General features: G+C 42.5%; 1 protein-coding gene across 1 annotated transcript in view; it reads right to left on the bottom strand.

Annotated features, from left to right (window-relative positions):
* Positions 1-4,007: 4,007 nt before the first annotated feature.
* The window catches only part of LOC109298061 (atrial natriuretic peptide receptor 1-like), a 63,471-nt gene continuing 54,204 nt past the window's right edge, over positions 4,008-13,274 (bottom strand). The window contains exons 19-22 of the mRNA XM_019518195.1: positions 10,968-11,120; positions 9,385-9,483; positions 7,360-7,451; positions 4,008-6,235 (exon numbers count right to left, since the gene is read on the bottom strand). Coding sequence (XP_019373740.1) covers positions 6,074-6,235; positions 7,360-7,451; positions 9,385-9,483; positions 10,968-11,120 — 506 coding nt within the window. The 3' untranslated portion in view covers positions 4,008-6,073. The remainder of the gene's footprint in view (positions 6,236-7,359; positions 7,452-9,384; positions 9,484-10,967; positions 11,121-13,274) is intronic.

A 13,274-nucleotide genomic window follows, 5' to 3' on the forward strand; every position in this document is an offset into this window, starting at 1 on the left:
ATTTCAAAGCTCCAGGATTGTATTATCATAACTAGACATGAAATCCTAGCCCCACTGAAATCAGTGGCAAAGTTCTTATTCTGTTTAATAAGTCCAAGGTTTTAGCCCAGATGTTCAAAAGTGCTTTGCACCCAACCATTGCCATAAAGCACAATCACCCCCAAACCTTACTGGGAACTATGGAAGGTGCTGGACACTTTTGATGATTTGGCCATTTCACTTGGGAGTCAGATTAGGAGCTTTGGAAATCTGACCTTTAATCATAGTCCAAATGAGCCTAGGGCAAAGCTAGTCAAGTGGCAACATCCAACAACTGAATGAAAAAAGGGGATTCCTAGAGGATATCTGGATAGTCCATCAATTTTTTATTATTTTTTTAATTTTCATTTCACTGTGTCCTGCTCTGATTACTTATGGTCACTGCATTCTATATATATATTGCATCCTTTTGGCAGATCACCCTAAAACCATTACTTGAGCTGGGGCAGTTGGGGTGGAGGTCTTCCTGCCTTTACATGGGATGGACTAGGGAAGGCCACATGTCTCACCTTTTGCCATGGTTAAAGAAAAAAATATTGAACCCATCACAGACAGAATGTCAAACAGAGCCCTGCAGAGAGGGAAGATTTTTCAGAACCTTGAAATATTTCATTCCATCCTATCACTGAATCCAATGTTAAAATTTGATGTTCATCAATAAACAACCTCCAGCCTCATATTTTATGTGCCAGTGCCATTAAGGACTTGATCCTATTGACTTTAAAGTGAATGGCAAAATTCCAGTCCTTTCAGGAAGGCAGAGCTAAGCCCTAGAAGGTCAAAATCAGCCTAGTACCATAATTTTGTTAAAACCAACACAATTGGTCCATGTTAGCAGTCTTGGAAACTTGGCACTGCACACCCTGTCATTGGATGCATATAATTCCTGTTAACATAACTGTTAGAAGCACATGTGAACTAGGGGAACAGTTCAGGCCCCTTACTGATAGTGTGAGCTGAGAAGTCAGTAACTGCTCCAGCACAATGCCTCCCACACTGACATGGGCGACTGGTGTCTCCTGAGTCTAGTGGGGCACCCACAGGCACTGCCGTCAGCGTCAGTGGTGGGGCCAGAGCTGGAGAGCTCCTGCAGGCGCCGCTGTCAGCAGCATGAGCAGTGGCCCTGTGAGGGGGGGGCATGTGCCCCTCCCCCACGTGTCGTCTACGCACACTGGGTTGGAGCATAGAGATTGAACAGTTTACACTGATGCCCCTTTATGCTGTAGCTTTGTGGCTTAGCAGAGGGCTTCAGTCCTCTGAGTTTTCAAAGCAAAACCTTCTACAAAGCCCAAACTCACACCATTGTTTCAAACTCTAAAATGGTTGCTTTACATGGGAAAAGATAATCTGAACAGTTTTAAAATGTAGAAATAAAAGATTATGCTGGGGTTGTTAAAATGGATCCAATAACCAGGATTATGAAAGGGAAAGCTTGCAAGAAACATCTATTTGCAAGAAAGCTGGTATAGGTCTATGGATATTGGCTTCTGATAGATTTAAAGGAAACCCCAGAAAGACGTGATGAGAAAAAAGATTATTTCAAGAAGGCAATTCATCAGTGAGGGTCTCTAATAATCAGGAATTTATTGAGGGGTAGAAAACAAGTGATCTGTCTAACAGTGTTATGCCCTAGTTGCCCTGATCTCATGGCTTCTTCACAGAGAAAGAGACAACTTTCCAACTCCTATCAGGTGTTCTTCACTCAGAATTGGAGCCCATTCCTGCACTGTGAAATCAATAGGAGATTTGTTATTGGGCAGGGTGTGAGCAGTCAACCTTGCTGCACAGCCAACATGTTTGAACTGTGCCCTGCTCAGCTGGGTAGGGAGGTTCCTGACTTTGTGTCCTTGCTGCCTGAGCAACAAACTCCTCCTGATTCAGAAAGCTGCAAGTTCCTGCCCTACCTACATGAGCATATTCTTTATACCACAGAACCTCTTTACAAAAACAATAGTAATTGAACATACGGTAAATTTGGTTACTAAAAAATTCTAAAGTTTTGGGGTGGGGGCTGTGTTTTTTAACATTTCCATTGGATTGTTCCTACTATTCTTTAGGCAATTGAGATAAACTTTATTAGAATGTTATTAACTATATTAACTTTGTAATTTGTTTTTTGCTTTGTGCTATTTATTACCTGTGCCCGTGTGCATCAGCATCTGTTTATAAACTGTAATGGGATGGCATTGTAATAAACAGCAATCAAAACTATATACATACATATATGTATATAATTACTGCTTCATAGATGGAGAGTGCTGTTGTTGTTGTCCATACCTAGGATGTTCTTCTGTGTTTGCAGATCCAATACAGAATATAGCATCTTCTCTCGTTCCCATCTGGATGCTAAGAGTGCTTAACTTCCAATGAAACCCCTCTGAGGATCTGGCCCTATCATTAAAAATGTTCACTGTTTATCTGCTTTCAGATTTAAACAAGGACTAGAGATAACAAGGAAGAGGAGGAAAATATTACAGCTCTAGCTAAATGTAACATATATAGTGCCCTCTAGTCTGTCACAACTGTGATGGTTCACAGGTCTGTGTTGTATGAGAATTTTAGAGATTTACAGTATATCACAACATGGTACTTCGTTGTTAATCTGAGTTTTGATTGGTCATTGTGGGCCTCAGTCTTCCCAAGTAAACCAGTGTGAATTTAGCCATGAATTTCAGTTGGAGTCAATGTAAGGTGTATGGCAACATTTCTGCCAAGCCAAATAATTTTTTAAGGAGATTTTATTTTGAGATTATCTATTTGGTGAAAGATATAATAGAACCATCTGGAGTTATGATTTGACAGTAACTTCAATCATGTGTGTAGCCTAGTCAAAAAGAATTTTAATGAAAAAAAGACTATTTAAATTATATACAACTTTTTCTTTTCTTTGATATTTTTTGTATCATTTTTGTCTCATTTCATTTCTACCAGCCTGAAAAGGAACTTCTCAGATGTGTAAAGCTCAACAGGTGTTTAAATGGTTGCAAGGTCAGGGTCCGGAAAATTCCCAGTGTAAGTGTCGGCAGTTGTGTCAATGGTATTGCTTGTGTATGTATGCAAGTCCAGACCTATGCATACATGCACATACATGGCACTAAAAACTAATGCAATCATTACTAGATCATCCCAGTGAGCTAGAAGAGCTCACCCCTAAGCCTTTGTGCTGCTACCAATTTTATTTGTTGTTGTTTGGATGGATAACACCTCTACTGATTGTTCAGCAGCTTATAAGACTTGGTCCTATAAACAGTCAAGGTCTTTGATGATATTACATTCATCAACCATGCCTCTTTTTTGAAAGGTGGCAACCCAATTTTGGACACCTTTATTGACTATAATTGTCAAGTTGCATTAGTTGATCCTGCATATCTACTAATTTACCAGAAAACACTAAAACTTAGATTTAACATTATGTTGTACATCCACTTCCTAGTAGAAAAATATCCACATTGCCAGTGCCATCATCCTAATTGAATGAATCAAGACCCTTTTTAGAAGTCTCAGAAGGAACAAGAATTCGGTTACCCATGAAAATTTCCCTTATCTTTTACCTCAGGGGGTCCATCTAGGACAGCTGAGAGAGGGAAAGATGACAGAGCAACAGAAAAAGAGGTTTGCACTAGCGCTGTCTATATTGTTCCTCTTCTGCAGATAAGAAATGTAATCCAAAGCCCACTGAGGTCAATATGAGTCTTTCCATTTATTTCACTAGATATTAGACCAAGCCCTGGATTGACAGGGCTGTCAATCCAGCAATTTTCATGAGCATCAGTACTACAGATAGTTTACAAAAGTGAAATGACCACACTCCTCACAGATATATAAAAGAACTGTAACAGAGAGCATGCTCATTTTAACATCTTTAATTCTAAGAATTCAAACAAATACAGAGTAGCTGAGTAAAGCTGCAGTACATCTATTATGTACTGCAACTTTACTATACTCACGTATAGTAAAGTTGCAGTACATAATAGATCCAGTGCATACTATCCAGTTTATGTTACCTAAAAGCTGTGAGATCTTTTTTTATATTACTCCTAATACAAAATTTAACACATTGGAAAAATGACTGTTAATTCAGTGAAAGAATAATACACAACACAATGTATGTTGCAACTGTGTAGACTACAGGGGTTCAGGAACAAATGCCACATCCTGATAAATGGAGTTTTTGCTAAGCACCAGAAGCAATCATTCTGAGTGGGATGTTACTGCTATGTGGTTAAATGGGAGTATAAGGTTGAGACTGAATATAAGTTTGTTTTCCTGTACTGGATATTAATATGATATTTGAGCATATACAAATGAAATATTTCAAATTGAATAGCTGTGAAAGCATATTTTTTAAATTCAAGTTTGTAGTATAATTTCACTCAGTAAAAATAATTTCATATGCTGGGTGACATCCTAGCTCCAGTGAAGTGAGTGGCAAAATCCCACTGACTTAGCAGGGCCAGATTTCCCCTTTTAGCATCTTCAAAGATCCCTCAAACTCACTTTGGATTTCAGGAGGATTTGGAATCATAAATCTGTTAACTCCCTTTAAAAACTGCTGCCTACTGTTGCATTTGCTTTCCACAAAAAAGCTGAGTAAGAATCTACAATGTCAGCAATACCGTAATATGTTAAATCTCACTCATCACACAGCATATACTTAATAAAATGCAGGCTAATTACAGTGGCGGCACAAACTGGGCAATTATTCAGTTAAGATTTATACCTAATTAAGTGTACCTATGTGAAGTTTTTGTACCAGACTAGCTAATTGGTTTTAAATCAGGTTAGTTACTCTGCAATTTTTCTACTGTAGACTAGTCCTGACTCAAAGAAAGCTGGCTACCATTTTAAATAAACCTTTAGTCTGACAGAGGGAAAAACACTAACAACCCTAAATAGTATACAACACACACCATACTTTGCCTTTAGGGAAAATAGGGAAAATAGTCACTAACAGAACTTGAAGAAGACGCTCTAGAAGTAAAACCATGTTTACCAGCAGACATAAATTTCTAGCATAAGGTTTCTCTAAATAAGAAGCAACAACCCTGATTACAGTCTCCTAAACTGCACAATGACTCATTAGGTTTTCTCTGATTTCTCAGTGAAACTGCAGACAAACAGCATCTCTTTAACACAAACTTGCCTCCTTCATCCATAATACAACTCGAGTGTCAAACCTTCATTCCAGAGAGCTCCCATAGTTTCCAAATTGGTCCTCAGCTGGGAAATGCTTTTAACAGTCTATCTTGTATTCAATAATAACAAAAAACCACTTGTATAGCATTTTCTGGGCATGAATTTCAGTGTTTTACAAAGAAGGTAAATATCATCATCCCCATTTTATACATACAGAAACTGAGGCACACAGAAGTAAAGTGATTTCAGCCAGCCAGCAAGCTTCTGCCAGAGCTGGGAATAAAATCCAGGCCTCCTACATTCTAGTGCAGTACTCTATGCATTGGGTCAGGGTCAGATTATTTTCCTTCTACTGCACACAGCTAGAAATGTTAACAAATCCACATTTCTGTCCCTCTTGAAACACTCATTACTTTGATTCCATGAGGTTTACTATGACACTAAATAGCAGCTTTACCCATTTTCTCTCTTTCCACCAAGCAGAGTTAATCTGTTGGAATCTCCAGCCTATGGTTTCTGCCAAGTCCAATAATAAGGGTTGTACACAGGGAGTTCCCCAACAGAAGCAGAGAGACAGCTGTACAGATCTGATTCCTGTTGGAAGATCCCCATCTCTGGATAGCTTCTGACACAAAATCATCCATTTCACTTCTTACATCCACACACCTGTCATTGCCAAACATTGCTTTTATTTTATTTTTGTTTGTGCCACAAACCCAGGAGTACTGGTGGTATGGGGAGGCAGCACCTATTCTTTGGCTTTGACTCTGTGTGTGGCACAGAAAGGGAGACTTTCAAATACCCGAGGCCCTTCAGGAACACAAGAGAGGTTTGTCAGATATATCTAACAGGTTGAAAAAGACAAGAAACAGAACAGCCAAACCACTCTCCAAGTCCTTTAAGTTGCACTTGAGAGCGGGTCACTGGGCAAAACTCCAGGAATCAAACTAAAAGTGGTGGGATCCAGCTCTTGAGTCGGTGCAGTCAATTTGGGAGCTCGCTTTTGTCTGGCAGCAGCCTGCTTTCCTTCCAGCCAGTAAGTTACCATGTCTCCTTTTCCCTAGGGAGAAAATAAAATAAGCCAAGATGCAGCAACAGCATCTACCTCTTATATACAGGCTTCCATCAGTAGATCTAAAAGAACTTTATAAAGGTCAGCATCATTATCCTTGTTTTATAGATGGGGAAACTGAGGCACAGCAACTTGCCTAAGGTCAAAAAGCAAGTCAGTGACAGAGCTGGGATTTAAACTGAGTTTTCCTGAGTCCCAGCCCAATGCTCTGCCCACATTACATTGGCCCTATCATCACACTGTTACTGTTATTTATTCCATAATAGAACAATGGGGGGAAATTATCTTTGAGAACATGTCATTGTTTATATGTAACACTACAAATCAAACCAAGACTCATGTGATTATCACAAACTTCTCCCTTAATTCAGTTACAAGACAATTCTAGTTTGTAGTTTGGACTGGACTCATATGGGCTTTTGCTATATCCCATAATAGAGGTAAAAGACTTAAATTAAGTCCCAAAGTCAATCTATGTCTTTATCTTGGACATAAAACATGGTTATAACATATTCAGATCCTGTCCCCTCTATGGACTGCAACTGTGTCAATGTGATAACTGGGCACCTGGAATCAATTGTTTTTGTGGTCTAGATGGAAGTGGCAATGGAAATGAACCATTCACCCAATGAAAAGCACTTGCCACATAGTTCCATCTCGTAGGACAAAAGACCAGAGAATCACCCAAAATGAAAAGATAGGATCTGGGTTTATACCCATCAAGGTCTAGGGGTGTTTAGATCTAACATTCTCATTTAGGACCTTACAAAGAGGGAAAAAAAAGCTAGCTGCAACACCTGGATATGAGCTCTCCCCAAATGTGATTTGTCCCATTTTTTATCACAAGGAGTACATGCTACTGAGCCACTCCCACCCTCATAAATATGGGCAATTAGGATTCACTTGTTCAAAACAGAAGGCTTTTATCACTTTGATTTTTCACTCCACTTTAAAGTCTCGCTTGATTTTCAGTAATTGTGCTAATTAAGGCTAATTCAAAGCCTCTGAGAGATGAGTGTATGAAGGGTTAAAATCAAGGACATCTCAGTGGTATGTACTCCCTTCACATACTTTTTCCTCTAAAAATCTGGACCTACACTGCATATATTTACCTTGATTTGTAAATTCCCTCGACACACTAACACATACTCTCCAATCTGCTCCAACAGTTGGTATGTACTCAAACTGCACTGGATTTTAAGAGCTGAAAAGGGAAAAAGTGCTATATTATTTTAACCATTTACCCACATACAACGTAGTCAGCAATGAATACTGCTTACTATATGCTGCACAGGCTGATATATCATCACTTCGCTTTTTTAATTTCTTTGCTGTCATTTCCATGTTATCTGAAGGGCTCACAGATGAACCGTAATGTCCTGGGTTTCTTTGTGAGGCATCTCAGGACAAATCCATGAATGTCAACAAACACGTTGCATCACATCCTGTGTTTGGTATTATTTTTCTGCTCTTCATAGCTGCTTGGCTGGAGTTGTTGACAAGTGTCTTTTTCATCTCACAGTCAAGAAATCCATATGGAGCTTTATCTTATGGCCCTGAAAAACCAGTGCTTTCTTCATGCAGTCTGTTTTGAACAAAACCTAAATCAACCTCATCCCCGCCCCCTCCATCTTTAAAACTGTGAATAAAAAAAGGGAGAGGGAAGATACTGTTTCCTGCAATCATATATAAAGATATGACTACACAACTTTCCTAATTTAGCCCAGGCGCACACAGTGTTTATTGTTTGGTCCTCCCGAGGAAGAGGGGTGTGACTGAGCAGGAGTCTAGGCAGCTGGACTCCTAGGTCCTATTTCCACTTCAACTGTTAATCCTCTGGGACACTGAGCTCTGAGAAAGTGAGAGAGCAGGAGAACCCAGCTCAACACTCAGCACACCATGGTTGAGTCTTGTAAGGTCAGCGGGTAGGAAAAAAATCCTTCTGCAAACTAGGCAAACTTGGGCTGAAATGCATTATGGGCACTAGATGTTGAAGTTCACCATGACAGACAAGGCTCGTTGGGTAAATGTGATGTCTTTTATTAGACCAACTAAATAGTTGGAAAAATTGTTCTTTGCAAGCTTTCGGGTACAAACACCCTTCTTCAGGCCCAGGGTGTTTGTACCCAAAAGCTTGCAAAGAACAATTTTCCAACTATTTATTTGGTCTAATAAAAGACATCACATTTACCTGAAGAACCTTGTCTGCCTATGTCCTTTGACCAGCACGGCTACAACTAACACCCCTGAAGTTCACAGTGATATTTTGAAAGTCAGTTTTCAGAATGCAAGTGCACTGTAAAGAAACTTGAAAAATTACCCAGTTTTGATACCTCTACAAAGTATTGTAAGTCTGGCAATAGAACTATTTGGCCTTGTTTTCCACATTTAAAGAGAAAATACAAAAACAACAATAAAACCACATTATTTCTTTTAGATTTTTTCCAGCTCTTGGAGCTTAGATCAAATCTAATTTCAGATACTGTTTTTAATTCTCAGTTCAGAAAAATAAAGCTTGCTAACCAGACACCAGGCTCTGGGAGCCTCTGGGAGAAGCTGAAGAAGAACAGCAATCTGTGAAGATTGCTTTGTTGAGATTTCTCTGTCATCACTGTGCTGGAGGGCAGAGTTTGCCTTGCTGTGGAACCAAATGCCCTACTCCCACAGGCTGCTGGCGCACGTCCAACGCACCATGCTGTCAAGTCTCTTGCAGTTGCTGGCGGTCTCCTGAATTCCCCACATGCAAGAAGATGTCACTGAAGAGAAAGGGCTGTGAAAATGGATTAGGATTTCTGCTGCAGATGCAGTTACATGGAGGGGAGGAAGGAAACAATGAACATCCCCTGATAACTGAGACACCCTATCATTGCCTGGCCCACCTGCCCTTCAGAGATCTTAGGATCCAAGACAATCCCTTCCTGGGGCTGGAAGAAGAGTGGATGCTCTTACAAAAAGGGAGAGACATGTACATAAATGTGTGTGAATCATGGGTGCATAATCAGATCCTCAAGTCAAGAAGCCCTCTGGATGGGGAGTTGCTCCTATTTACCAGGGTTGTACCCACAATTCAGGATTTTGTTTCTTTACACTTTATTACACTGTGCTAAGAGCAGCCCCCATGCTCTGCTTTTCATTACCTTCACTGGTGGACTCCATCCTGGATGCGGTGTTCACAGTATCTCCAAATAAGCAGTACCGTGGCATTTTGGTTCCAACAACTCCAGCTACAACAGGCCCTATTTGAGGGAAAGAAAGCCAGGAATTCTGGGAGACACTTTTAATTGACCCCTGAAGCTAAGCTGTTTGAGGTGCCACAAACTGCACACAGCGCGTGTGCAAGTATTCAGCACACTTCAAATTAGACAAAATCTGACACCAGGAGATCCCAATGTAAAAAAAAAGCTATGGGAAAAAAACTAGTGTGCCACTCACGGCAGCAGCATGCACCACCAGCACCGGAGCCTGGCCATCCAGAACCACATGCTGGCTGCTGGCAGCTCACTCTTTCCCTCTTTGCAGCCAGATTGGCATTGCTGCTGCTACAAGTGCTGGCCCCAGCCTCCCCTACCCCACCCAGGACAAATTGCCCTGCACCAAACCCCACACACCTGGCTGTGTGCAGCAGCAAAAAGCAGTGGCACAGATTTTTGCCACAGGAAATGCGTGCCCCTGCATGTGGGGATGTGCCCCATGGTTGCGAGAGACCAGATACAGTGCATAGCTCCTGTCTGCCAGCCACAGCACCATTCTCAGTTCTTCACAAAGGAAAGGACTGAGTAACAGTTTTGGCCTAGCCACTCCCTGCATTTGATAAAGTGAGCTTCAGCTCCAAAACTGAAACTAGCTGGGTAGAAGAGAGTCAGCAGATATCAAAGAGCAGAGATCATAAGCAGAGGAGGACTGGAGTGGAAAGATCACAGGTTGTTCATGTAAGGCCCACAAAACCTTAGGCTGGCTCATACCAGGAAGCATCTGGAATTACAGAAATCAGGAAATGAGCCCTTAGCTGCTGAGGACAGCCAGTAAGCTTTCTGTTCCTACTTATGCCCACTGAATGTTAGTTCTGATCCCCCCAAATCCACCCATTACGCCTTAAGATAAGAATGGTTTGATCTGCCATTGAAATAATGTAAGCAAACCATTCTGTAGACTCTGTGCAGTGCAGAGCTGAGTGTCCCATTTGGTCCAATTTTTAGTCTCTGTTGTTCACCATACACTCAGAAGAGTGGCAAATCATTTTTCAGCCCAGGCAGCCAGGGCATGTGTAGCATCAAAGATATGAGAAAGGCTTTCTGCTTTGGGTAGTGAATAATGGAATAGGTCCAATAAGAAAGAGGCTGTTCCCTGCCTAAATTAGCAGCATTTTTCTCTTGTTCTCTGTGGAACACACATGAGATCTGTCCCTTTCCAGTTTGGCTGGTGAGGTGCTAGTTTACTTAAAACATTTGTGCCAGGCTTGTGATAAGGCCATTTAAAATGCAGCAGCTGCCCCTCCACAACAAGATCATTGTCAAGGTATGCCTTAGGATAGAATGATGCTGCAGTCACTTGGGGCCACAGGTCTTTAGTAGCATCCACAGTTAATGCTGACCTGAGCATTCAGAAGTAGTGCACTATGTCCATGGCTCAAAATTCAGCTCACTCTTTCCCTAGAAAAGGTGCTGTTATAATAATTTTTGGTTTGCCAGACAATTTTTTATTGTGCTTCATCTCCACGTACCTGAGTGGATTCCTGCTCGTATCTGCAGCTGGGTGTTGGGCTTGTGTGGAATCCTGAATGTCTTGCACACTGCCACAAGGTCCAGGGCCATACTGGCTATTTCTCCAGCATGCAGAATTCCATTCTCCTTGGGTACCCCTGACACTACCATGTCTTAAAAACAAAAAACACAATGATCAGCCCAGTCACTATAAAAAAGGTTTTTGCTATGGGATACTAACTCATTTAACCCACTGTTGTGGTTTGGTGATAGATTCCTTTTCTGCCATGTAGGAAACCTGGGTTTGATTCCTTGATATACATATAACTATAGCCATTGAGGCACAGAACATCCAGACTTGGTCTGACCTTTGGATTCTGTCTCAATTGTCTAAAGGGGGGGAGGGAAGGTCTGGGCAGCATCCACTCCTCCATACTCTTGTCTAGGTCCTGGTGACTTCTCATGTGTGAACCATGGTTCAGAAGGATTGATGGTTGCCTATTAATTCATCTAGAAAAGACAGCTTTCAAACTGAAGTGTAGAACTGTGAATGTAGGGTAGTGGTCACCAACCAGTGGATCTTAATCTACTGATAGATCTCTGAGCCTCTTAGAGTCAATCCAAGGCTGGGGTGCGGGGATGAGTGCCCATGCGCATGCACATGCGCACCCAAGCCCAGCAGGTCAGTCTGTGGGGATTAGATTGAGGCTCCCACAGTGAGGGACAGTGCCACAGAGGCAGGAGCCAGGGCAAGTTGAGTGGGTCCCTGGCTGGGTGGGACTTACCTCCTGGGGAAGCATGGCCCCAAATAATCTGTTCTGCCTCAATCTGCACCCCCCTTCCCTCCCCACAGACTTACCTGATGGGCAGGGGGGGAGGGTGTGGCAATGGCAATGCATGGTAGATCTAGATCTTAGGCTGCTTTTAAATGCCAAAAGGTAATCTCCTACTTAAAAAGGTTGGAGACAAAGGTAGGTTGAAGATAAAGTTTGGAGACAAATCTCCTACTTAAAAAGGTGTAGGGCAAAGGCAGCCAGAAACAAGGTCTAGGCAAGAAACACAGCACCATATCCTGAATATTGAATTGTTCCAGTGTGCAAAACTAGACACTCCCCCTACACAGCCAGGAGGGCATGCACTCCCTTGTCAAAGTCCTTGAGGTTGGGGGCAGCTCAAAGGTGTACCCAACTTTAAGGAAATGTCAGTAGGAAATGGCAATGAGGTCATCAGGAGCCCTTTCCCATTTCTTCTGAGGTTGGCTCCTGCTTTGCAGAGGAAGAAGTACTGTAGGATTAGCATTGTGCCTATAGAATCCATGCGAGTACTCTGAAAACCAAATGCTAGGTAAGGTGCTCACATTCCCTAACACGCAGTTGTTCAGCAACCCTGTGGGTGCATCTACATGTGCAATTAATATGCACAGATAAACTCCAGAACATATTGAACATGCAACTGGGAGAAAAAAAACAAAATTCTAGAGCATATTGGGTCCCCTACCAGCCCTGGCTGATCTGACCAGGCTCTACATGCTGCCGAATGGCTGGCTGAGGCATGGGAATGTTCATTGTTGGGGCTGCCTACCAGCTAGCCCCACGCTGAAGCACCCTGTGCCCCAGCCAGCAAGGGCAGCATCTACACTCACGTAGGTTCTTAGACAGAGCGCAGGACCTCCATCTAACCCAGGAGGTGCACAGCCCCACCAGGGGCGACACCTTGTTGGACCTAGTGCTGGCCACGGGTGATGACCTGGTGAGGGGGCTGCGGGTGCTCGACCACCTGGGTGACAGTGATCATTGCCTGCTGGAATTCACCATCCAGCGCAAGGTGGCAAAGGCCTGTAGTAAGGCAGCAGCCCTAGATTTCAGGAGGGCAAACTTCAACAAGCTAAGGAGAATAGTTGGGGAAGCGCTGAGGTCCCAGAGGGGACGGGAGCCAGGTGTCCAAGGAGAGTGGTCACTCTTTAAGGAGACGATCCTCCAAGCCCAAAGGAAGGTAATCCCAACGAGGATCAAAGGGAGCAGGAGGGCACACAAGCCTCCACGGCTCACCAAAAGCATCTGGAATGTCTTCTTGCTAAAAGGGAGGCGTACACCCAATGGAAAGAATGGGTCATCACCAGGGATGACTATACTGCAGTCACTCAGGGATATAGGGGGACAGTCAGGAAGGCCAAGGCAGAGATGGAATTAGGACTAGCTTCCCAGATTAAGGATAATGTTCTTTAAATACATAGGGGGTAAAAAGAAGGTCCCGGGTAATGTTGGGCCCCTGCAGGACGCGTTGGGAAATTTGGTAGTCACACCAGACGACAAAGCTAACATATTTAA

This window comes from Gavialis gangeticus, unplaced genomic scaffold (assembly GCF_001723915.1).
Source record: "Gavialis gangeticus isolate Ggan-Ray unplaced genomic scaffold, GavGan_comp1, whole genome shotgun sequence".
Taxonomy (NCBI): Eukaryota; Metazoa; Chordata; order Crocodylia; family Gavialidae; genus Gavialis; species Gavialis gangeticus.